We start from the raw sequence: 23581 nt of genomic DNA on the forward strand, positions 1-23581 counted from the left end.
CTCGATAAATCGCAAGACCTAGGCGACGAATAAAGGATCACGATTGGAAGCTTGGAACATGGAACTGCAAGTCGTAGGCTTCGCGGTTGCGACAGGATGATCTACGATGAATTACATCCCCGCAACTTCGACGTCGGCGCTGCAGGAATTTACTGGACAGGACAGAAAGTGTGGAAAAGCGGGCACGAGCGGCTACCTTCTACCAAAGCTGTGGCACCACCAACGAGCTGGGAACCGGCTTCATAGTGCTGGGTAAGATGCGCCATCTTGATTGGGTAGCCAACAACGCGCAGGATGTGGCTATGTTAAGGCCGTTCTTCAACTTAGCATCATCAACGTCACTGCCCACACGAAGGAGACCCGACGACGAGAAAGAAGCGTTCTCGCACAGCTGGAGCAGACTCGATGGATGCTCACTGCGGGACGTCAAAATCGTCATCGTGGCGAACGCGCCAGTGGAAGGAGAAATGTATGACCGGTCATCGGACCGGATAGTCTGCACACCGTATCGAAGACACGGTCCGATGCATAAACTTTGCACCCTCCGCGGAATGGTAGTCCGAGCACTTCTTTCCCCGCAAAATATCACAAGGCCACATGGAATCACCTAACCAGAAACGGAAAACCTAATCGACGGTAAATTCTTCTCCGACCTGCCGTTACCGCAGTACTTAAGACCTCGACGGTTACAACACGCGTCGAAAGTCGGACGCCGCGGCTTAATATTGGGCGGCTACAAGACGGTAGACTAGCCAAGAATACGCGCAGCACAGGAAGCGGCATTCCCACGGAAGAGCAGCTGAGCGCAGCATCTCTTGAAGATGGCTGGAGAGATATTCGATCCGCCATTGGTAGCCCGCCGCTGCACTGGCACTGCCCCGGATCAGAGAAACGATCTGGATGACGGTGAATGTGAGCAGTTAGTAGAGAGAAGAATGCAGCATGGGCGAGATTGCTGCAACACCGCACGAGGGCGAACGAGGCACGATAAAACGGGCGAGGAAAGACAAAACTCGATTTTCCGGAGGAAAAGCGCCAGCAGGAAGATCAAGACCGTGAAGAGACGAACTGTACCGCGCTAATAACAGTTCTATGAAGTTGAACCGTTCACGTAAGGGCCATACAGCCTGATATGTAGGACGCAAACAGGAACCTTTTACGAACGAGCGTGAGGTGATCAAAAGTGGCGGCAGCACTACGAAGAACACCTGAATGGCACTAATCATTCATTCATTCATTCATTCATTCATTCATTCATTCATTGTTGTATATAAAATATGCAACATTGAATGATATAAAACTTAAAAAACCCAGATTAATCCACCTAGCGGTGATGGTGCCTTTCTCGACCTTTATAAAATGTGTGTGCCTGAAAATAGATGAGCTAATAGCTAGGAGTAAAAAAGGGAAAATTTCTTTGTCCGTTCTATGAAAATCAGATTATTCAAGGCAAAGATATTGTAGATCCAGTTGAAAACCGAAAATCATATTTTGTCCCATTCCCGGATGTCGAAACAGCATCGCGAGCGGTGCACGACTATGGCACAGATGCGCACTACTCGCGATGCAGTTGCAACATCCGGAAATGCGAGAAAATGCGATTGTCGCGAGACCTCGGTTCGGTTTTCAAGTTGATATATGCTAATAAGAATTTCGACAATTTTTATCCTCTCCCAATCTTTTTGACGTACGTACCCCTGTTTTATTTTACCTAGTCATATATTTTAAGGATATCACTTTTGGATGTTGGTGAACTGAAGCTCCGACTACACAAAAATAAAACGAAAATGTCATTCCCATAGAGCGAGCGGAGGGCAATATTTGTTATAATATAAATGTCAAGACCGTCCTTCTGCCAAACTCCCGTATGAAGAGGGAGGGAAGTGTATCAGTGTGACAGCATCCGATAGTTCGTTTTCGGAGAGAAATTATAGCGTTTCGGTACAACTTTGTTGCACCAGAAAGGCAAAAAGTATTTTGGCCATAATTTCTAAGTTAATAGTCCAATCTGGCAATAATACAACAAGATTCCGCGTCGAATGAAACTTGTTGCAAGTAAATCGGTTAAGGATATTGGTACGTATCCTAGCTAAACTTTTCGCACTTTTGGTGCGCGTACATACACACACAGAGACATCATCTCAGTTCGTCGAGCTGAGTCGATTGGTATATAACACTATGGGTCTCCAGGCATTCTGTAAAAGTTTGGTTTTAGAGCGAATATATAGCCTCTTCGCATACTTTGTAGGTAAAAGGCAAACATGGTGTTTCGGCCATAACTTTCCATCCCATATTTCGATCTGGCCAATGTTCAATAGGACATTGCGTCGAATGCAACTTGTTGCGAGCAAATCAGCTGAGAATAAATACCTAAAAAATGAGTGACGTTCTTTACGCGATTTTTTCGTAGAAGTTTACATTTTAGCCATAACTTCCGATCCCATAGTCCGATCTGGCCAATTTTCAATGAAACAATGGGAGAGGATTCTGCGACAAATGCAACTTGTGGCGTGTAAATCGATTAACGTTGGGTGTCCGAAAAATAGGTTTTTGTGATTTTTCTATAAAAAAGGTATTTTGTCTATAACTTCCGATCTTATAGTCCGATCCGGCCAATTTTCAATAGGAAACAATGGGAAAAGATTCTGCATCGAATGCAAATTGTTGCGAGCAAATCGGTTGAGGGTAAGTGCCTGAAAATGAGTGACATTTTTTACGCGATTTTTTCGTATAAATTTGTATTTTGGCCATAACTCCCGATCCCATAGTCCGACCTGGCCAATTTCCAATAGGAAACAATGGGAAAATATTCTGCGTCGAATTCAATTTGCTGCGAGCAAATCGGTTGAGGTAAGTGTCTGAAAATGAGTGACATTTTTTACGCGATTTTTTCGTATAAATTTGTATTTTGGCCATAACTTCCGATCCCATAGTCCGACCTGGCCAATTTCCAATAGGAAACAATGGAAAAAGATTCTAGGTCGAATGAAATTTGTTGCGAGCAAATCGGTTAAGGATAAGTGCCTGAAAATGAGTGACATTTTTTCCGCGATTTTTTCGTATAAGTTTGTATTTTGGCCATAACTTTCGATTCCATAGTCCAACCTGGCTAATTTCCAATAGGAAACAATGGGAAAGGATTCTTCGTCGAATACAACTTGTTGCGAGCAAATCGGTTGAGAATAAGTGCCTGAAAAATGAGTGACATTTTTTACGCGATTTTTTTTTTTGTATAAATGTGTATTTTGGCCATAACTGCCGATCCCATAGTCCGATCTAGCCAATTTGCAATAGGAAATAATGGGAAATAATTTTCAATGTTTTCTGCGTTGAATGCAACTTGCTGCGAGCAAATCGGTTGAGAGTAAGTGCCTGAAAAATGAGTGACATTTTTTGCATCGTTTTGTGCGCACACACACACACACACACACACACACACACACACACACACACACACACACACACACACACACACACACACACACACACACACACACACACACACACACACACACACACACACACACACACACACACACACACACACACACACACACACACACACACACACACACACACACACACACACACAGTGGATTAGCCAGTCAGTCGGCGAACTAGCCTAAGCTAGGGGCCGGAATTTTAGAAGAAGTGCATGAGCACAGCCCCCCCCGAAGTAGTCGCAGCATCCCGTGGTCCCAGGGGATCAGAGGCAAGGAAGATAAAGGGACCCGGTTTATCCGGGAGGCACATTTTAGCAGGTCAGGAGGAGCCATCCCTGTTCGCCTTCGAGCATAGTGTGGATGCTCGAGGTGTCTGTCCTTAGCAGATTTTTGATGGCCTTTAACCCTTGTAAAAAAAAAAAAAAAAAAACACACACACACACACACACACACACACACACACACACACACACACACACACACACACACACACACACATTACGGGCAGCAGGGACTATGTCCAAGGGCTTGACGACCCCTCCCACGGCCTCTGCAGTTGGGGAGCCTGCCTAGGACGTGGTGGGGTTTGACAGTGGGCTCTGTTAAACCTCTATAAAAGCTGCATGAGTCCGTAAGCAGGCTTTACCAAAGCGACCGTGCGCCGCTCAAAGCACACAAGCCCAGCAGGAGGGCCAACCGGCACATCAGGATTGATACCAGTAAGATCCTGATTATGGTATACTTGGTCAACGGCAAACGTCATCGGATGAATCTTGATTTATGGATAGGATTAGGTGTCTATGAGCTGACGGTCGAGCTATTCTGCTTCCTGAGTAAAAACGAGTGACATCTTTTTGAAATGGCAAGCAGGCTAATAGTTCGACTGCCTCCGTCCCGATAAACAACCTGGCAGGCCTCGGTAACGCTCAAAATCTGCCACCAATACCGGTGGGTAGTAGGTTCAGATGTAGCATTCTGATTTACGCCGATCCGGCTCTGAACACGGTGCTATAAGGCACCGGAGTCAACCCTGCATGGACCTCACTGTTTACATAGGGACCCATGGGATCACAACAGGCGACTACCTACAGCAGGTGGAGATAACGGCCCGGAGGGGGGACCCTTTTATCATGAATAAAATTCGAGAAAGCAACGAAGGAGCAAGTGGGGCGAGCCCGTTCGCCAAAAAGCGGGCCGACGAGGTCCCCGTCTCAGCAAACCAGAGAAGAAGAAGAAGAAGCACAGCATCGAGAGGTACTACAGCGAAAAACCACTAGAGTGAGCAGCCAAGATCATAAAAGCGAGCATCAGCAGATAAAGGAGCAGAAGCAACAACGCGACAAATCGCAACAGCAGTTGCCCACGAGCCATGGGTGGAACAATGGCCCAACAACAGCCGAAGGTTCTTATCGCAAAGAAATGGGCAGAAGAGCTCCACGAGTTCGTCGATAAGAAACACAACGTGCACAAGGATATCAAAGAGCTGGTGTTAAAGATCCGAAAAGCCCTCAGGTCAGCAATGACAGATTGGAATAATCTGACGCAGAGGGCAGAAAATGCCGAGAGCGAACTGGCTACAGCCAAAAACGCCCTTTATCAGCGGCGCCATTACAGGAAACACCTGCATTGATCCCTGGAGGACTTAGCAATAACGGAGAAAATAAGCTAGAGCGACCGGAAAACATACCGGTCTCTGTGCCTAAGAGGCACAAATCATCGCCAGGAGACAAGCGACCAGGAGGCTCAAAAACAAAGGGAGGCTCTACGCAAACAAATGGTTGCCCGCACAGCCGGACCAAGCCGGTGACGGCAACTTAGGGACCCCCTGGCAGGTGGTCCAAAAGAAGACGAAAAAGAGCCGCAGCAAAATAGATGAGCGGCAAAAAATCACCAAGAGAAGCGTGAAGAAGAAGGGCGAAGCACTGGTGGTGAAGACTAGCGAGGAAGGGTATTTGGAGGTCCTGCGAACAATAAGGACAGCTCCGGAATTGAAGGACTTTGGCGCAGATGTACAGAGAATCAGGCGCACACGGGCGGGTGACATGATCTTTGAACTGAAAAAGGACTCCAAGAATAAGAGCTCATCATATAAGGAGCTAACGGAGAAGGTGGTTGGCGATAAGGCACAGGTGAGAGCGATGACGCCTGAAGCGTGCCTCCAATGTGTGGACCTGGATGAAATTACCACGGCGGACGAGGTAACTACCGCAATGAAGGAGCAACTCGAGTTGGGCGATGTTGACATAACAATCCGACTAAAAAGGGTCCATCAGGCACGCAGATCGCTGCTATAAAACTTCCGGCAGATGCTGCTGACAAAGCACTGCGAATCGGCAGAATAAAAGTCGGTTGGTCGGTGTGTTCGTTGAGCCTCTCTCAGCAACCAGAGGTGTGCTTCAGGTGCCAAGAGTTTGGCCACCTGGCACGGAACTGCAAGGGCCCTGATAGGTCAAAACTTTGTAGAAGATGCGGTGAAGAAGGTCATAAGGCACAAAGCTGCAAAAAGCCACCGAAATGCCAGATCTGTAGAAGCGATGAGCGCAGAGACCATGTTACTGGTGGTCAAAAATGTCCAGCGTTCAAACAGGCGATGTCAAGTAAATTACAGTGGAGGTAATACAAATTAACCTCAACCACTGTGATACTGCGCAGCACCTGCTGTGGCAATCTGCGAGGATTCGAAATGCGACGTTGCAATCATCTCTGATCCATACCGGATCCCACCAGGAAACGGTAATTGGGTAGCGGATGAAGCAGGAACCGCCGCTATATGTACGGTAGGAAGATACCCATACCAAGAAATTGTGTATCGCGCAGCTGAAGGCTTCGTGATCGCCAAAGTTAACGGAATCTATATATGTAGCTGCTACGCACCGCCACGTTGGACGATTGATCAGTTCAACCGGATGCTGGATAAGGTAGCAGAGGAACTTATCGACAGGAGGCCAGTCGTCATTGCTGGGGACTTCAACGCCTGGGCAGTAGAGTGGGGCAGTCGTTGCACTAACCCTAGAGGTTGGAGTCTACTAGAAGCATTTGCCAGGCTCAATGTAGACTTGATTAATGAAGGTTCGACGAGCACATATCGAAGGGATGGCAGAGAGTCCATCATTGATGTTACCTTCTGCAGTCCTGCCTTAGCAAGGAACACGAACTGGAGAGTCTGCGAGGACTATACGCATAGCGACCATCAAGCAGTCCTATATTGTGTCGGAGGTAGGGTACATTCGGAACCATGCGAGAGCAGTATCAAGGAGCGAAAGTGGAAGCCAGAAACCTTTGACAAGGATGTGTTTGGGGAAGCAATGCGATTCGAGCGCAATTTGCAAAATCTGAGTCCAGACGAGCTGGTTGCAGTATTGACCCGAGTCGCGATGTAACCATGCCGAGAAAGGTACGGCCACGATATACTCGTAGGCCAATCTATTGGTGGAATTAAACGATCGCCAAACTCTGTCGCAGCTGTTTTCAAACAAGGAGGAGGATGCAGAGAGCCCGCAGCGATGTAGAAAGAGAAGACTGCAAACCAGTGTTTAGGGCGGCTAAAGGCGTTCTCAAAAAAGAAATTAGGCTCGCAGCTTGCATGAAAGAGCTCTGCCACAACGCGGATGCTAACCCATGGGGGGATGCATACAGGGTCGCTATGGCTAAGATTAAAGGCCCAGCGATACCGCTAGAGAGGAGCCCAGAAAATCTCAAAACAATTATTGAGGGACTGTTTCCGCATCACGAATCATCAGTCTGGCCTCCCACACCGTATGGTGAGGCCAACACCAGTAGAGACGAAGCCCGTGTCACTAACCATAAACTGGTTACGGCAGCAAAAAGCCTAAAAACTAATAAGGCTCCGGGACTAGATGGCATCCCCAATCTGGTCTTGAAAACGGCGATCCAGGTCAACCCGGACATGTTTCGTACCACATTGCAGAATTGCATAGACGAAGGAAACTTTCCCGAGTGCTGGAAGCGGCAAAAGTTAGTACTGTTGCCGAAGCCGGGTAAAGCCACCGGAGATCCATCGGCCTACAGGCCTATTGCCTGCTAGACACGGTCGGAAAACTCCTTGAGAGAGTCATCCTTAACAGACTGGCGATCCACACAGAAGGTGCAAACGGATTATCAAGCATGCAGTTCGGGATTCGGAAGAGCAGGTCCACAGTTGACGCCATCTGGATAGTCGTCGATGCAGCTGAAGCAGCCAAGAAGGAAAAGAGGAGAGGAAACCGCTACTGCGCTGTGGTAACCTTAGACGTGAAAAATGCGTTCAACAGTGCCAGCTGGGAAGCAATAGCCCGCTTCCTACACAGGATGAGGGTTCCAGGGTATCTGTGTAAAATCCTGAAGAGTTACTTCGAGAATAGGACGTTGGTCTACGAAACACACGAAGGCCTGAAGAGAATAGGCATAACAGCGGGTGTTCCCCAAGGCTCCATTCTGGGGCCGACGTTGTGGAACGCGATGTACGATGGGCTGTTGCAGCTAACACTACCAAGAGGTGTGAAGATCGTTGGGTTTGCGGACGACGTGGCTCTCATGGTATTAGGTGAAACAATAGAAGAGGTAGAAGTACGAGCAGGGCAGGCGATAGAAATAATCGAAAACTGGATGTGCGGGAAAAAGCTGGCATTGGCCCATCACAAAACCGAAGTGATGATGATCAGCAACCGAAAAGCAGTACAGCATAGTACGATTACGGCCGGAGAAGCCACCATCGCCTCAAAACGAGAGGTAAAGCACCTCGGGGTAATGATCGACGACCGGCTCAATTTCAATAGCCACGTTGATTATGCTTGCGAGAAGGCAACTAAAGCGATCACAGCTTTGACCAGAATCATGTCAAACAGTTCCGCGATTAGTAGCAGTAAGAGAAGACTCCTGGCCAGCGTATCTACGTCAATTCTCAGATACGGAGCTCCTGTCTGGGCGGCTGGTGAAATCACGAGGAGGAACCTTACTCGGCTCAATAGCACCTATAGGCTGATGGCCATGAGAGTGGCAAGTGCATACCGTACCATATCGATGGATGCGGTCTGTGCCATAGTAGGAATGACTCCCATAAACATCTTATTGGAGGAGGACTGTGAGTGCTACAGACTGCGAGGAACGGTTGGTGCTCGCATGATTGCGAGAGCCGATTCGATGAGGAAGTGGCAGCTGGCTTGGGACAGTAGTTCGAAAGGAAGGTGGACATATCGGCTCATTCCGAACCTGTCGCTGTGGGTGGACAGAAAACACGGGGAAGTCAACTTCTTCCTGACACAATTCCTGTCGGGCCATGGATGTTTCAGGAAGTATCTGCACAGATTCGGACACGCAGAGTCCCCCCTTTGCCCGGCCTGCCCGAACTGCGAGGAGACACCGGAGCACGTGTTCTTCGACTGTCCTCGATTCAGGACAGAGCGAAGTGTGCTCTCAGTAGGCAGCGCTAGTAATATAAACCCCGAGAACATCGTGCAAGAAATGTGCAAGAATGAGAATACGTGGAACGAAATAGGAAGAGTGGTAACGCAGATCATGAAATCGCTGCAACGAAAATGGCGTGAAGACCAGAGGGTGTCTGAAGCGATCATAATCGGTCGGTCGGTCACGGGGAAGCTTCCGTCGTCGGGGAACTTCCTGTCGGTGTAGGATAGATCCGCCGCCGGGGACTATCTGAGTAAATCGCGATCCAGTTGGGAGCTCAATGGCTCAAGAATACAGAAGATTAATATCAATGAGTTTCCGCCGCCGGGGAGCCTCTAGTCGGAGTAGGCTAGATCCATCGTCGGGGACTAGGCCGAGTAGAACGTGACGCGTTGGTAGAACTGGTTTTCGGGTCGTCGGAGCACCATTGAACCGGACGCTATGCTCCACCGGAATCTCTGGATCGACTTCGGCACTCGGACCGGTCACTCGCTGAAGTAAGAAAGGCCTCCCGTCCTGCGCTGATCTGGAAAACACCAGAAATGTTAAAAAGTGGTAAAAACAAGTCTTACACAGAAGCGAGTCGTCGGTTCCGAGGGAAATTCCAACGTCGGGAACTCCCCTGTCGGAGTAGGATAGATCTGCCGCCGGGGATCATCCGAGTAGCCCGCGATTTAGCTGGGAGCTAAATGGCTCAACGAAAAGTGCAGCAAAAAGTCAAGGAAACTATGCTGGGAGCCGAACGGCTCAATGTTAACAAAAGTTCCGTTCAGGAGAGTTTCCGCTACCGGGAAGCTTCTAGTCGGAGTAGGCTAGATCCACCGCCGGGGACTATGCTGAGTAGTTCGCGACGCGTCGAATAATCGGTTTTGGGTAGTCGAAGCGCCAGTGAACCGGACGTTATGCTCCACCCGGAATCTCTGGACCGACTTTGGCACCCAACCGGTTTCCCGTTGAAGTGAGAAAGTGCCTCGGACTATCTAGGTGAGACATTAGTGTTGGACACGCAATAAACTTCCACGGGTCGTCGGTTTTCGGGGAAGCTCTCGCCGCCGGGGGACTTCCCGTCGGAGTAGGATAGATTCGCCGCCGGGGACTATCTGAGTAGACTGCGAACACGTCGAGAGCTAAATGGCTCAAAGATACAGTGGTGCTGAATGGCATGAGGAAGAGAGACAGTGAGCGTCAAAGATTAAGAGACGCGCAAACCGAATAAAAAATGCTTCGATGAGAAAATGTAGCGAACTAGCTGTGCTAGCTAGAGGCTGAACACGTGAAGTGCATGAGCACAGCCCCCCTCCGAAGTATTGACATCCAGTAAGTCCCGGGGGGAACAGGGCATGTGAAGAGAGGGTAACTCAAGTAACCTTCTGTTACTTGGGTGGGTTTAGTGGGCCCGGCGGGCCGGCCTTCTGCCGACCGCGCAAACCCCACTCCCTGAGTGATAATTTCAGGTGTCTGTAAGCAGATTTGCCTTCATCCCTCTATAAAAAAAAAAAAAAAAAAAAAAAAACACACACACACACACACACACACACACACACACAGACATCACCTCAATTCGTCGAACTGAGTCGATTGGTATATAACACTATGGGTCTCCGGGCCTTCTATAAAAAGTTTGTTTTTGGAGCGATCATATTACCGTATACTTAGTATACGAGAAAGGCTAAAAACATTGGATATAAAACATTATTTTTCATATCGTCATTGTGGGGCAAAAATGGGTCTAGTGACTGAAAATGAGTCATCGCTCTTACGGACAGTCTGAAAGTAGGATAACGAAATGGCTAAAAAAAAGTGTTTTTTTTCACTTGGGATATTTTCTTTCCCTCAGATATTTTCAACCTATTCTACAAGCATTATATGTATGTATTTACATAGTTGAAACAGTAACCCATTGCCACCCCCGACGACGGTTGTGAAAAAATCTCTCTCTTTTTTAGAGGGAGTTGTAGTGTGTAAGTATGTAGTCAGTTTTTTGCCAAAAATAATATTTTGTGGGAGCAACAAAAAAAATGGATAATTTTGAGGATTTTCAAAACGTTCTTTGACAAATCCGAGGAGTTTTTAGATAGGTATTTTAATATTTATTTTTTAATAACCCACTTTAGACCAGTCAGTCACATTTCTAATTAAATATTTGTTACGGCCTTATATTAGTTAGGGAGGTATCGAGATAAGAAACACATTTATATTTGGCCCAATACCGTTTGACCAAACAGTTAAAATCTCAATCAAAGTTAATTGCCTATTTCCGGGGATTAAACCACCCGACTTAGACATTAATTTACAATGTAGCTTAGTTGGTTAAAGCACCAGTCTAGCGTACTGTAGGATCATGGGTTCGAGTCCCATCGAAGGGAAAGTGGTTACCTCCAATACATTTTCCAAATCAATATCTTCCACATAATGTACATATTCACACATGAGTTTTCACAACAATGTAAGTTAAAATTTGTTTCCTTATTAAGTGAAGTAAGATGTACGAAGAGAATGGTAAACAGCGGGAACTGAGAAGTCAGAAATGAGATGTTCGAAATAAGTACAGAGCAGTTAGAAGTGAAAACTGGGAAACGCAAGTGAGAATTGAGTAGTGAGATGTGCGCAGCAACATGTAATTAGTTAAAAGTGAGACTTGAGAAGTGAAGGTAAGAAATGATAGTTGTGAAGTGAGATGTAGGATGTGAGTAGTGAGAAAAACAGAAACAAGGTTCACACCCCTTGCTGTGAGAGATAATTACTAGGAGATGGGAAGCGAGCTGTTGAGTAGTGAGAAGTTAGTGGAGAGATATAAGACAGAAAGGAGAAGGAAGACATAAGAAGGAAAAAGTAAAAAAAACAGATTTATCCACCTAGCAGTGATGATGCCTTTCTCGTACATTATAAAATATATTGAAAGAATCACATTAGAAAGGTCAAAAATCTCTTTAGGAGAATAGATCACATTTTTGGATCTTTTTGCATGTTGTGGCATTAGTTAAAATGCATCGCCTTCATTTTCGGAAATTTTTTTTCTGGTTTTGAATTTTTTTTCCAAGGGGGGACCCTTGGGAAAAAACAATGATTTTTCAATACATCCGAAAAGCCATGTCCGATCGAGCCAATTTTCAATAGCAAACAATGGGACCGCATTCCCCGTCGAATGTAACTTGTTGCGAATAAATCATATAATGCGTAAGTTTCAAAAAGTGTGTCTACAAAATTTATACACATACACACTTACAGCGATTCCACGGGAAAAGCATAGAGTTGATAAAAAAGGTCCAATTTTGCTCAAAATCGCTTGGTATGTTCTTCATCAAAAATAATTAGACCCGTATTTTTATTTTTTATTAGGGTGACCATGTTCGATATAGAGTTACCAGAAAAATCGCTATTTTTCGAATATTTTATTTTTAAAAATCATAACTTTTGAACCACTGGATCGATTTGCAATATTTTTTTATGGATAGAAAGCTTATTACTTCTAGTTCTACTAAAAATTTTGGTTTGATGTATTTGTGTACTCAAATTTGCCAAAATGGTCAAAATATTCGTTTTTTAAGATTTTTTAAATGTTGGACCACAACGACTATATATTTTTTGCAATTCCTTATCATAAAACCGGGTTTACAATTGTCATTTGAGTGATAAAACGGCCTACTTTTCCATACCAACAGAATGGGTGCTTTAATGACCATTATGCAACTCAAATGGGTTGCATAATATTCATTATAACACTCATTTAGATGCTATAATGAAAAACCAACATTGGGACAGTAGTTACATGACTACATTTAGCTGAATTAGTTTGGGTGAGTGTTTAAATAGTGTACTCTAAGCGTCTCGTAATAAATGAAATTGTTTTGTTGGACATAACATCACAATTTTCCAAAGGCAATTGCATCCATCGCTTCATAGCTTTTCAAGCAATGCAATTTGGCACGATAAGATGGAATCTTATTGTTCTCTGCCGCAACATAATTTATTGGCATGAATGATCATGTGGAGTAAATTCGATTGTACAATTTTGGTGAAGATTTATCATATTAAAGCCCATTTTTCGTCATTGCAAAAAATAGCGTGTGCAACTCGTTGCAAAACTCGATTTTTTCAGCACTCGTAGTATTTATCCAACTCGGCAAGCCTCGTTGGATAAACGTACAACTCGTGCTGAAAAATCATCTTTTCTAACTAGTTGCACAAACTACTATTTATATTTTTTTATGAAAATTTAAATATTTTTACATAACATATGAAAAAATTAGAAATGTTCATCGAGCCGTTTTTAAGTCACATTTTTTTGAAAATTTCATGTTTTCTGCCCATACACACATGGAATGAACGTTATTCTCCACTATTTCAAATAGCTCAAATTAAATCAAAAGTATGAAAATGTTATTCAAGAGTGTTTGTTTGGTCTCGTTTATTAGAAGAATTTACGAATCGCAATAGTTGAAAATAATTCAATCGGAATAGTCTGGTGTTGTTATTGATGACTTCATTCTCCAAAATCGGCAAAGCAATATGTCGTTTTTCAAAAGGTTGGTTTTCAGCGATCCATACAATAGGTTACCTGCTTTGTTTATATGTTTTCAATATTTTGATGCAGGTAATTCATTGTTCAATTGTTCATTTTCTTTTTTATTATGATTCATCTGTCTCCTTTTCCTTGTTCACTCTACCTAAATGATACCCAAAGGGACTATTTAAAGTGGTCTATAAGATAAAGTATATGTCAGTCAAGAAAATCAGTGACATTGTCCAGTTGCCTTACTGAAGAAACGTTTAATACAATGAAGCACGAATGCTCAAATTGCCATGTTTGGAGTAATTGTTACAGGAAACTTACTCCTAAACTGTATGATTATGCAGCGGAAAGGAGAATAAAATTGGATAAAAGCTGTTCCCACATTTGTAATACCTGCTATTGCCGACTTTATCGCATTATCAAGAAAGGAAACGAGCCAGCAGCTCCAAGTGCAGTTAATATAGAATGTGAAAATCAAGAACTCACCGTTTCTGAACCATCGAAACTTGATGATCTCGCCGTTGCCGGACCATCAGACACCAATAATTTCGCCGTGGCGGGACCATCTAGAGTGAACAATTTCGCCGCACCAGCAAACATCAATAATGGTGGTTTCGAAATAATCGATCCCAATGCCGCTGGATCATCGGAAATTGACGCTGTTCCTAGTGTTGGTAAGTAGAATAATCTCTTCTTTTTGTTCATTCAGACATCATGATTTGCTACGTTATACTAGTTGTACTCGATTATTCAGAAAATTGAAAAAACATCAGTTCCGTATAATCTTACCTAATCCGACCTAGTAGCTCAATTTGTAGAGCAGTTGCCTATCATGCAACAAAATAGAATAATCGAATACAATATGTATTACATTATATGAAGAAACATGCTCCTAACTAATAGTTATTTTTCCATCTTGTTTTCAGAATCTTTGTTTTCTTTGGAATCAACGAGTGCTGAATCAATTGGTAGCGCTGGTGCCCAGAAACCCGGAGACGGTCAGGAAATTCTTCAACAAATGAAGGCAAAATTTGATGAAATATCTGACAGAAACGATCGATATAGGATTCTAACTTCCTTCCCAAATTCTGGACTGCATACAAAATGATGCAAGAATTCGGTGTTTCGCAACGAAATGCTCAACGTGCAAAGAAATTACAGGTTGAAAAAGGTTTTATGAGCACACCGGAGACCAGAGGAAATATGTTGTCTTTGAGCGATGATACTCTAACTGTAGTTAGGGACTTTTATAATAGTGACGAGATAAGCAGAGCATGTCCTGGGAAAAGGGATTTCGTTATTGAAAATATGGCAGGAGATAAAGTGCATGTACAGCGCAGGTTACTTTTATGTAACCTTCGTGAAATTTATTCAATTTTCAAAGAGCAATATTTTACTTTTAAAATTGGATTTTCAATGTTTTCCAGCAGCTGCCCAATTGTATTCTAGCTGGTTCAAGTGGAACGCATACTGTCTGCGTATGCATTTATCATCAGAATGTTAAATTAATGTTTAAAACCCTTAAGGACAAGAAACTTATTCATAACCATTTAAAAACGTATCATAACTTGTTTTTTAAAATACTTTGTGAAAATCCTTCAGAGAAATGTTGGTTGAAAACCTGTGATCATTGCCCAGGTACGCAGACACTGGAGAATGACCTGATGAATTTTCTTGAAAATATTGATTCCTTAGAATTTGAACAATAAAAGGAAACAGATCGTTGTCATTTAAATTCAATGCAAATGGATGCAGAAGAGTTTGTGGAAAAAAAAATTGAAAAATTAAGCGAATTATCTCCGCATAGTTTTATTGCAGAGCAACAAGGAAACTACTTATAACAACTTAAAACTAAATTGGGAGGCAATTGATTGCATTATAATTGCTGACTTCGCTGAAAATTACTCTTTTGTTATTCAGGACGCTATACAAGGTTTTCATTGGACAAACGCTCAATGTACAATCCATCCTTTTGTCATATATTATAAGGATTAAGCACAAAATTAAAAGTTTACAAGCTTCATAGCAATCGCAGAATTTACTAAACATAACCATGTTGCCGTTCGGCTGTTTATAACAAATTGTGTGAATTTCATTAAAAAAGCTACCTTACCTGAAAAATATCCATTTTTTTTCTGATGGATCAGGCAGTCAATACAAAATAAGATGACTGCTATCAATTTGTGCCACATGTACAAAGACTTCGGTCTTAAAGCAGAGTGGAACTTTTGCCACTTGCCATGGAAAAGGGCCTTGTGACGCTTTAGGAGGTGTTCTAAAGCGAAACGCTTCAAAAGCAAGTTTACAAGGCCATCATATTACAACTGCATACGAACTTTACTCTTGGGCTGTTTCTTAAGTAGATTCCAAAATATATTACGAGTTTAAAAGATTACAATACAATGGAAAAGAAAATAAAGAACCGTTATACTCGTGTAAAACAAATCTCTGGGACACAATCGTTTCATTACTTTAAGCCACAAAATGAAAATTACATTATCGTGAAACGGTTTTCGTTTTCAGATGAAGAAAAGTGTGTTAAATTGTAAGAATTTTGCTATGTAATATTTTTTTTGATGAATTATGAAAAATAAAAATAATCAAATTAAATGCTGAGTTTTAATTGAAGGTAATCAGAGAAAACCATTGCTTGTAGTCTAAAGCTTTGAGATTTGAGCTACTATTCCTCAATATAGCAGAGCTAAGATTCTCTCAGACTCTCAGACTCAGTAAAAACTAGAAGTAGTAAGCTTTCTATCCATAAAAAAATATTGCAAATCGATCCAGTGGTTCAAAAGTTATGATTTTTTATAAATAAAAAATTTCCAAAAATAGCGATTTTTCTGGTAACCCTATATCGAACATGGTCACCCTAATAAAAAAATAAAAAAATACGGGTCTAATTATTTTCGATGAAGAACATACCAAGTGATTTTGAGCAAAATTGGACAACTTTTTTTTCAACTCTATTCTTTTCCCGTGGAATCGCTGCATATGAAGCGAACTTCTTTTTTTACGATGAATTGTTCACGCTCAAATGTTAATAATCACCGTTCCAAGATGTGTTAAGCGTTCTATGCCGAAGGCGCGGCACTGGTCTTTCGGTTTTTCTAGTTCAAACACTCAACTACGGTTAGAATAAAACTTTATTATTTATGTATCACTTGTTTGTACAATTATAAACTTCTTTTACATTTTAGCACTTATTTATTACAATTATTACAATTAACACTTTTCGTATAATTATAAACTCGAATATTTTCCTTTGAAAAACTTTTGCACTATTTCCCGTATGACAATGTCTTTCCCAGAGATACTAACACTTTTTGTTTATCGATACTTATTCTGAGACTCTAACACCGATTTTTCGATTTTACCGCGACGGACTATTTAACTGTTCACTTATGTTTTTTCAAAATGTTAATTAATTTAAACTGAGATCTCGATTCGTGCACTAGTCACGAGTGTCGAGGTGTCTAAAGGACAACCCTGATTCAATTGGAGTGTTCGGTAGGCCGGCTAGGGAAACCTAGAAAGCGCCGAATTCCAATAAAGGTGCTGCTGAATATTTGGGACTGACCCCGAGCTTGGAAAAGTGCACGGTATTTATAGTCAATCCGAGTTCTGAATTTCATAATGATTTCATGAATTGCATCAGACTGGACTTTGGACCCCACGAAAGTTCCGAGAATCCTTAAATGACGTAACCATTTTCCTCATCCCACATTTATCTGTTCAGACTATGTGGTTTTAATTTCAACTTCGTAAATATCCTCAATTTTTTAGCTTCCATTCATTACTCAACTTTGCATTCTTTATGGATGCTCCCTAAAGTTCTTTTGCACGAAATGCTTAATCAGCTTATTTGAAAAATCCATAAATTCCGAAACATCTTCCTTTTATTCCAAATTTTTTCAACAGTTATTTAATTTCTTGTCATAGATTACCTAATTCAGCCTTAATATTGGACTTCCATACTTTACGAAACTTTGCCCCCTTTTTTTGGAAGTCCCCTTTGAAATTCTCTTGGAAAAATTCTGTTCTCTTTCCACTCTCTAAAACTCTCTTATTTCGAGCACACATTCAAGTGGCTACTTCAATTTACTAATGTATTAATTCATATATCTTTTGTATAAAATGAGTATCTCTAAGTCCTGCTCCCTTTCTTTACACCTAAACTTGACCATTGCTGTCTCACAGAGTAATGTTCAACAAGTCCCAAATGTTTCATAATGCATGATACTACTAAACCAACGGAGTTGTGAAAACATTCACTTAAAAATCTGTATTCTGTATTAACAGCTACCGCTTGTATTACTCTTTGATTTTAAGTATACTCTTAAAAATCAATCAATCAATATTTTTCTCTTTCTTTCAACTGGGCTTTGAATTAAATTCCCTTTTCCCAAAAGAATCATTACCCCTACGGACCGGCTCTTCTTTTTCCGAACCACTCAGACCCCAATATCAATATTTCCTTTCAAGTTTATATTGGTAAGAACAAAATCATGTTCTCTCTGTTTTTGATACTGGGCAACAAAACCCCTTTAGAACAATACACCTATATACGTTAGGGTGGCTCAAAAAACACTTTTTCAAATTTTTGATGGGCCGCGGTGGGCCCTCTTATTCGGTTCTATTTGATGCCCTGAACGTTTGGGCAGTGCTAAACTCGTTGGAAGTTTATATGCAAAAATGTATGCAGAAACATCCAAAAACAGTGATTTGCAGTTGGACGGCACAATTTACGATCAAGAATGATGATACTATATCGCTATATCGTACACTGTCCAATATGTGAGCACGTTTGAACATGTCAATCCACCGCGCTCCAGTTAAGTAAATCTGACTAAGATTTTTTCGACGGTTTCGCCAAACCGTAATAAGGGTATGCGATATTTCACATAACTTTTAAATTGATGAAAAGTAAATTAACCCAACAATTCCTACATGCAACATTTTTAATTTATGTTGATTGCTTAAATTACTTTGCGTTGAGTAATTGAATATATTCGGCCTTGTTTTTACAATATCTCACTGCCATCAGTATTTAAAATTGTTTTAGGAAGGTGTCGGCACATAAGGCTGTGCACATACACACACACATACATACATACACACATACAGACATCACCTCAATTCGTCGAGCTGAGTTGATCGGTATATAACCATAGATATAATAATCAAGATGTTGGGGTCAGAGCAAATTAGTACTCATTTTATGGTTCCAGTGTACTAAGCTTACGGTACCCAAAAGATTTTCAAAATCGGCTTCCCCCTTGTATTGTTTATATTACATTGCTTTTTTTTTCTTTATACGAGCCCCTCGATTTTCATGTTGCTTGGTAACGAAAAATCTTAACTGTTGTTTGTTGATACAAATACAAATTGCATTAATGAAAAAGGTGTTTTGCTTGGTGATCGGTACTCCTCTTTTCCATAATTTTAAAGCAGCATTTGGCATACGACATAATTTACGATGTGATGCTTAATTTGCTACCATCAATAATAATCAATGCTCTCATTCTAGTATTAGGTGTGTAAACTCCCAAGGACCTGGATAGGACAACTTTAGCATCGAACTAAGAATTGAAACACCACCAAGAGCAAAACAACTTTCCTGTTGCTGTTTGAGTGCATTCCGCTAAAAATATCCATAGTTTCAAAGAGTTCCTAATACTTCAACAAACATTACTGATCTTCGAAGACTTGGTCAATTCTACACGGTCCGAGAAAATGGCATTAAATTTTCAACTTATGTGGCGTAGTTACGCAAACGTTTTTTTTTTCAACTGACACAACTTTCGAACTGGTTTTTATTTCTGACTTTCAAATTCTTGCTATAAGCTAACCATTTTTCAATTTGCAGCAGGAACTAGTGAAGTTTAAGTTTCATATTTAATTTTGTCATCCATCAGCGAATCTAAAAAATACTCTTCGCTGATGACCATATCATTCAATACATGGAATCTGTGAAATTAATCCTGTCTTCAATACCATTTTTGTTTACTACATCGCAACTCGGACTTTTGTTTAACAATTTAACACATGTGAAACTGAAGAATATGAAGAGGTACTCATATCGATCGAGGAGCTATCACAGAATTTTATTGGATAAGACTACTGAGTTAACAATATCATCTACATTCAGATAGCTGGGGATTTCAGTTGGTTTCCATTTTAAGCATTCTCATCGTGAAAAAAACAGCATTTCCAAGAAGCATCCTGAAGAATGGTTTGGTAGCTCAGTGTTTCCATATCTTTCCGAGTACTTATATACCTAAAGTCAAATATGTTACAGCTTTCTTTAGCCATTGAGATGTCTGAATTCATGTGATGAACTTATTAGCCAATAAAAAATCACAAAAATAAAGACAAAAAAAAAAAAAAAAAAAGATGTCTGAATTCAAGTTGTACATCTTACCTTTGAACATTCAATTATAAAATCCATCTCAGTGTTAATTTTATTTCAGTATACTCTACCATTGAAATCTAGCTGAATAATATTTAAAATCTTCGAATCATTGAAAATAATTTGGAAGAAATTCTTGATTAATTAATACTGAGCGTCTTGGGGGAAAAAGTTACAAGGTTAAAATACTTCATTATTCCATTTACTTCCGCCATATTCACTTTGTATCAATAGATGCGTATTTCGTTTTCTGCTTAAAAGCTTCTTCAGTGTTTTGTCATCGACAAATGATGTGAAGTAAATGGAATAGTGAAGTATTTTAAGAAACTCTTGTTCTGAAATATTTTACAAAGAAACACATTTCTAGAGATTTGTTAAAGAAAGTTCTACAGGATTACAGAACTTGAGTTCTAGACAAATGAACTGTACCATAACCTCCAAGAAAATATTAATAACGTAAGAGATTTTCGTACTTTTTCATTCACGCTAAGCTCTCAATGATAGGTTTCAAACATTGTTCGTATGGAGATTTTGAACTGTAATGTAATGTAACTTCTTAACTCCTTTGAGCATAATTAGTGCATGATAGGTTTCGTGCGGAAAGCTGTTCGTCGCTTTAGTTATATAAACAGTATTATGAAAAATCAAAAATCAAATCACTGTAACCGTTCTAACTAAAAAATCCAATAAAATTTGAAAAGGACTTAACATGGTCATGTTTAAAGATTGAATGTAAACTGGAAAATGGGGATCTGGATGGGATCTTTATGGAGGCCGTAGTTAAACTTTATTCAGGCGAGCGTATAGTATAGAGGTTTTCATGAAGTTGCCATGTGATATTGTAATCCCGGAAGCTAGTGTAGAAGTTGTACAAAGCCCATCTGACACAAATACTATTTTTTCCCTTTTCTTGAATTAGTGCTTGATCATAAAAGAACCTAAAATTAAAAGACGTTTTCCTCTGTCCAAAAACCGTTAGTGTCAAAGGGGAACTCATACTTGGGCTATGGCCCATAACATAAAGGAAGTTACCCAACCCCGATCGACATTGGTGCCATCTTGACGTTTCTCGTGGAAAGTGCAGCAGTGAGATTCGAAACCAAAAGCGAACGCTCGCAAGATTGTTGACCAATAGAAAGGAATATGCCGTACGCCTTGAAATCCACATCATACTTTGCAAAAATACAGGCTGTCAATTAGGCTTGATTTAATATTTCATGATTGTGTTCATGAAGCAGGGTCAAGTTGTCCAGAATGACTAGCTTCGGATTTCGCGCTACCAAGTTGCCGGAAAAATTCAGTTTTGAATCCTACAGATTTTTACGCTAGACTTGCTTGTGCTGAAAAAAAGATTATGTTTGAATCACTTCGGGAAGAATGATAAAACGTGTTATTGATGGATATGGAATTTTTCCTTTAGAAACGTTTCACGTTGATGCTGCAGATAAGAAGAGATGGCTAATAGTATACTCTTTATTTTCAAAGATTGACACTTGAAGATTGCAGATTGCTATGATGTAAAAAACATTGTTTGTACCAAAAATGTTCATAAACTACGTACTGATTACCGATTACATTACTGGGTACCGTGGATCATTCAGAGCATGCGAAACTGGAACCACGAAAAAATCACCAGTTTCATATTGATTGTTGCTATGGGTCTCCGGGCCTTCTATCAAAAGTTCTTTTTTGAAGCAATCATATAGCCTTTCGGTACAACTTTGTTGTACGAGAAAGGCAAAAAGATAAACAATCTCGTTTCTCCCTTCTCGTTCCTCGGTACTTACTTCTCACTTCTTATTACTTCCTCTCACAACTCATTTCTTACTCCTCATACAGCACTTATCACTTCTGACTTCTCACTACTTACTTTTCTCTTCGCACATCTCGCTTCTCTCCTCTCCATTCCTACTACTCACTTCGCACTTCTCACATCTAACTATTAATTTCTCACTTTGCACATCTCACTTCTCACTTCGCACATCTCACTTCGCACTTCTGACTTCTCATTTCACACATCACTTTTTCCTTCTTACTTTTCTTTTCTCACTACTTTTCACTAGTTCTCACTTCTAACTTCTCACTACTCATTTCTTACTTTCCACTTCTCATTTCTTACTTCTTACTTCTCACTTCTCACTTGCCATTTCTCATTTCACTTCGCACTTCTCATTCTCATTTTTTACTTTTCACTTCTCACTTATAACTTCTTATATCTCACTTTTAACTTTTGACTTTTTACTTTTCACTTCACTATCATAATTTTATTTATGCGAACTTCACGGAAATCACACACATTAAGAGTGTACAAAGTACAAATTTTGTTTTGACATCAACACTCGATCAGTATGCTTCGTTCCAGTTACATTTACTAACATAGTTTTAACATATTGTGATATTTATAACTTATTTTGATACAATTTAGTTCTCAGTAGCCATTATCTTCCAAATGTTGTAACAGGATTATATCATAAAATGATTTGAAAATCTTAACACCGAATTGCCCAACAGTAGGCAATTAAAATAGATGTAGCAAAGTCTCCAGCCATAGATATCACAACGCTGATATAATTTGAGAAGGTTTTCTTATTTGTTATTTGTTATTTCATTTTCGAAAATATAGTTCAGACGAAAACAAAACATTATGATTGTTGATCACAATCTCGAAACCCATCACGACTGCGAAACAATATATTTTGTATCTGATTCTGTTATAAATTTCAAACAAAATATGTATTTTTTTGATAAATTGTACTCATTTGATATTTTTTGTTTCCAGTAGTGTAGTTTTGATAGAAATTTGATATTTTAACAACATCCTGCACCATGTTTCTAACAAATTTTGTTATAAAAATTTTGTATAACATAATAACATAGGATATAATTTTGATATGACCTTCTAGTCGGAAGGCGTGGATAGCAGTGGCAATGCTGAAAATTGCTGCAAATGGTGAAGGCTTGGCGAAAAATCTCAAGTGGCGTCGGACAATTTCAACCAAGTCTGACAAGCGTTTGGATAAGATTAGTTATTGGAAAGACGCATTGTTAAAGGAAATAGTTCTTCTCAGGGCCAGCATTTTATAGAAAGAAAGAGTTAATTGCGAAAATGGATTGTTTCAGCGGCATCGGGCTTAGCGTGATAGCTTGGTTGCTGTTAGTAATTCCATCCGTTCAAATTAAGTGCATCATCTCCCTCCGCCGCGCTATCAAACTTGCTGTTACGATTGAGTTTGCACTTTGAAGAAAGTTCATATCGGATAGCCGGATCAACCTTCTTTTGTATAAAATCAATGAAAAATAATAATCAATTGTATAAATGCAATGGAAACTTTCTACAGCAACCACCCATCGGTCGAAATGTTCGGACGACACGGATGCAAAAATATAATGTTTGGTAATGGATAAACTTGTGAATGAAATTTCCTCTTATTCCTCAATAGCATTTAAGATAAACAACATCTCAACACATTCAGAATCGAGAAAATTCTGGATTCTTAAATTTATTATCCGAACGGTCCGTTGTCTGCGGAATCCCGATCGAATCTTTGAGAAGCGGCTTTCTTATATCTAATGAAGTAATTCATTAGCCCCTGCCTTATCAATCGTTATGAGTGCATTATATTTACACCATCAGCTCTAGGGGGGGGCTTACGGGTTCAATTTATTAAACAGAAAGCTGCTGATCGATGCGCGCAGCGCATGGGATTCCAGAAGGCGATTCGACATTCGATGCAGTGGAGCCAACAAGCAGAAGTGGGTGGCAGTGTGGCAATGCTGCAAATTTATTTAAGAAAATTCTGAACTTTTGCT

General features: G+C 40.8%; 2 protein-coding genes and 1 pseudogene across 2 annotated transcripts in view; all 3 read left to right on the top strand.

Annotated features, from left to right (window-relative positions):
• LOC134205058 (solute carrier family 22 member 21) overlaps positions 1-23581 on the top strand; it is a 217320-nt gene that overhangs the window by 178123 nt on the left and 15616 nt on the right. The gene's annotated exons all lie outside the window — the stretch shown is intronic.
• Positions 13594-14467, top strand: LOC134218280 (uncharacterized). Its single transcript, XM_062697216.1, has 2 exons — positions 13594-14033; positions 14286-14467. Exons 1-2 carry the CDS (start codon positions 13625-13627, stop codon positions 14465-14467), a joined length of 591 nt encoding a protein of 196 aa, XP_062553200.1. The 5' UTR covers positions 13594-13624.
• LOC134218289 (uncharacterized) overlaps positions 14464-23581 on the top strand; it is a 10541-nt pseudogene continuing 1423 nt past the window's right edge.

The sequence above is a fragment of the Armigeres subalbatus genome, chromosome 1 (assembly GCF_024139115.2).
Source record: "Armigeres subalbatus isolate Guangzhou_Male chromosome 1, GZ_Asu_2, whole genome shotgun sequence".
NCBI classification, from domain to species: Eukaryota; Metazoa; Arthropoda; class Insecta; order Diptera; family Culicidae; genus Armigeres; species Armigeres subalbatus.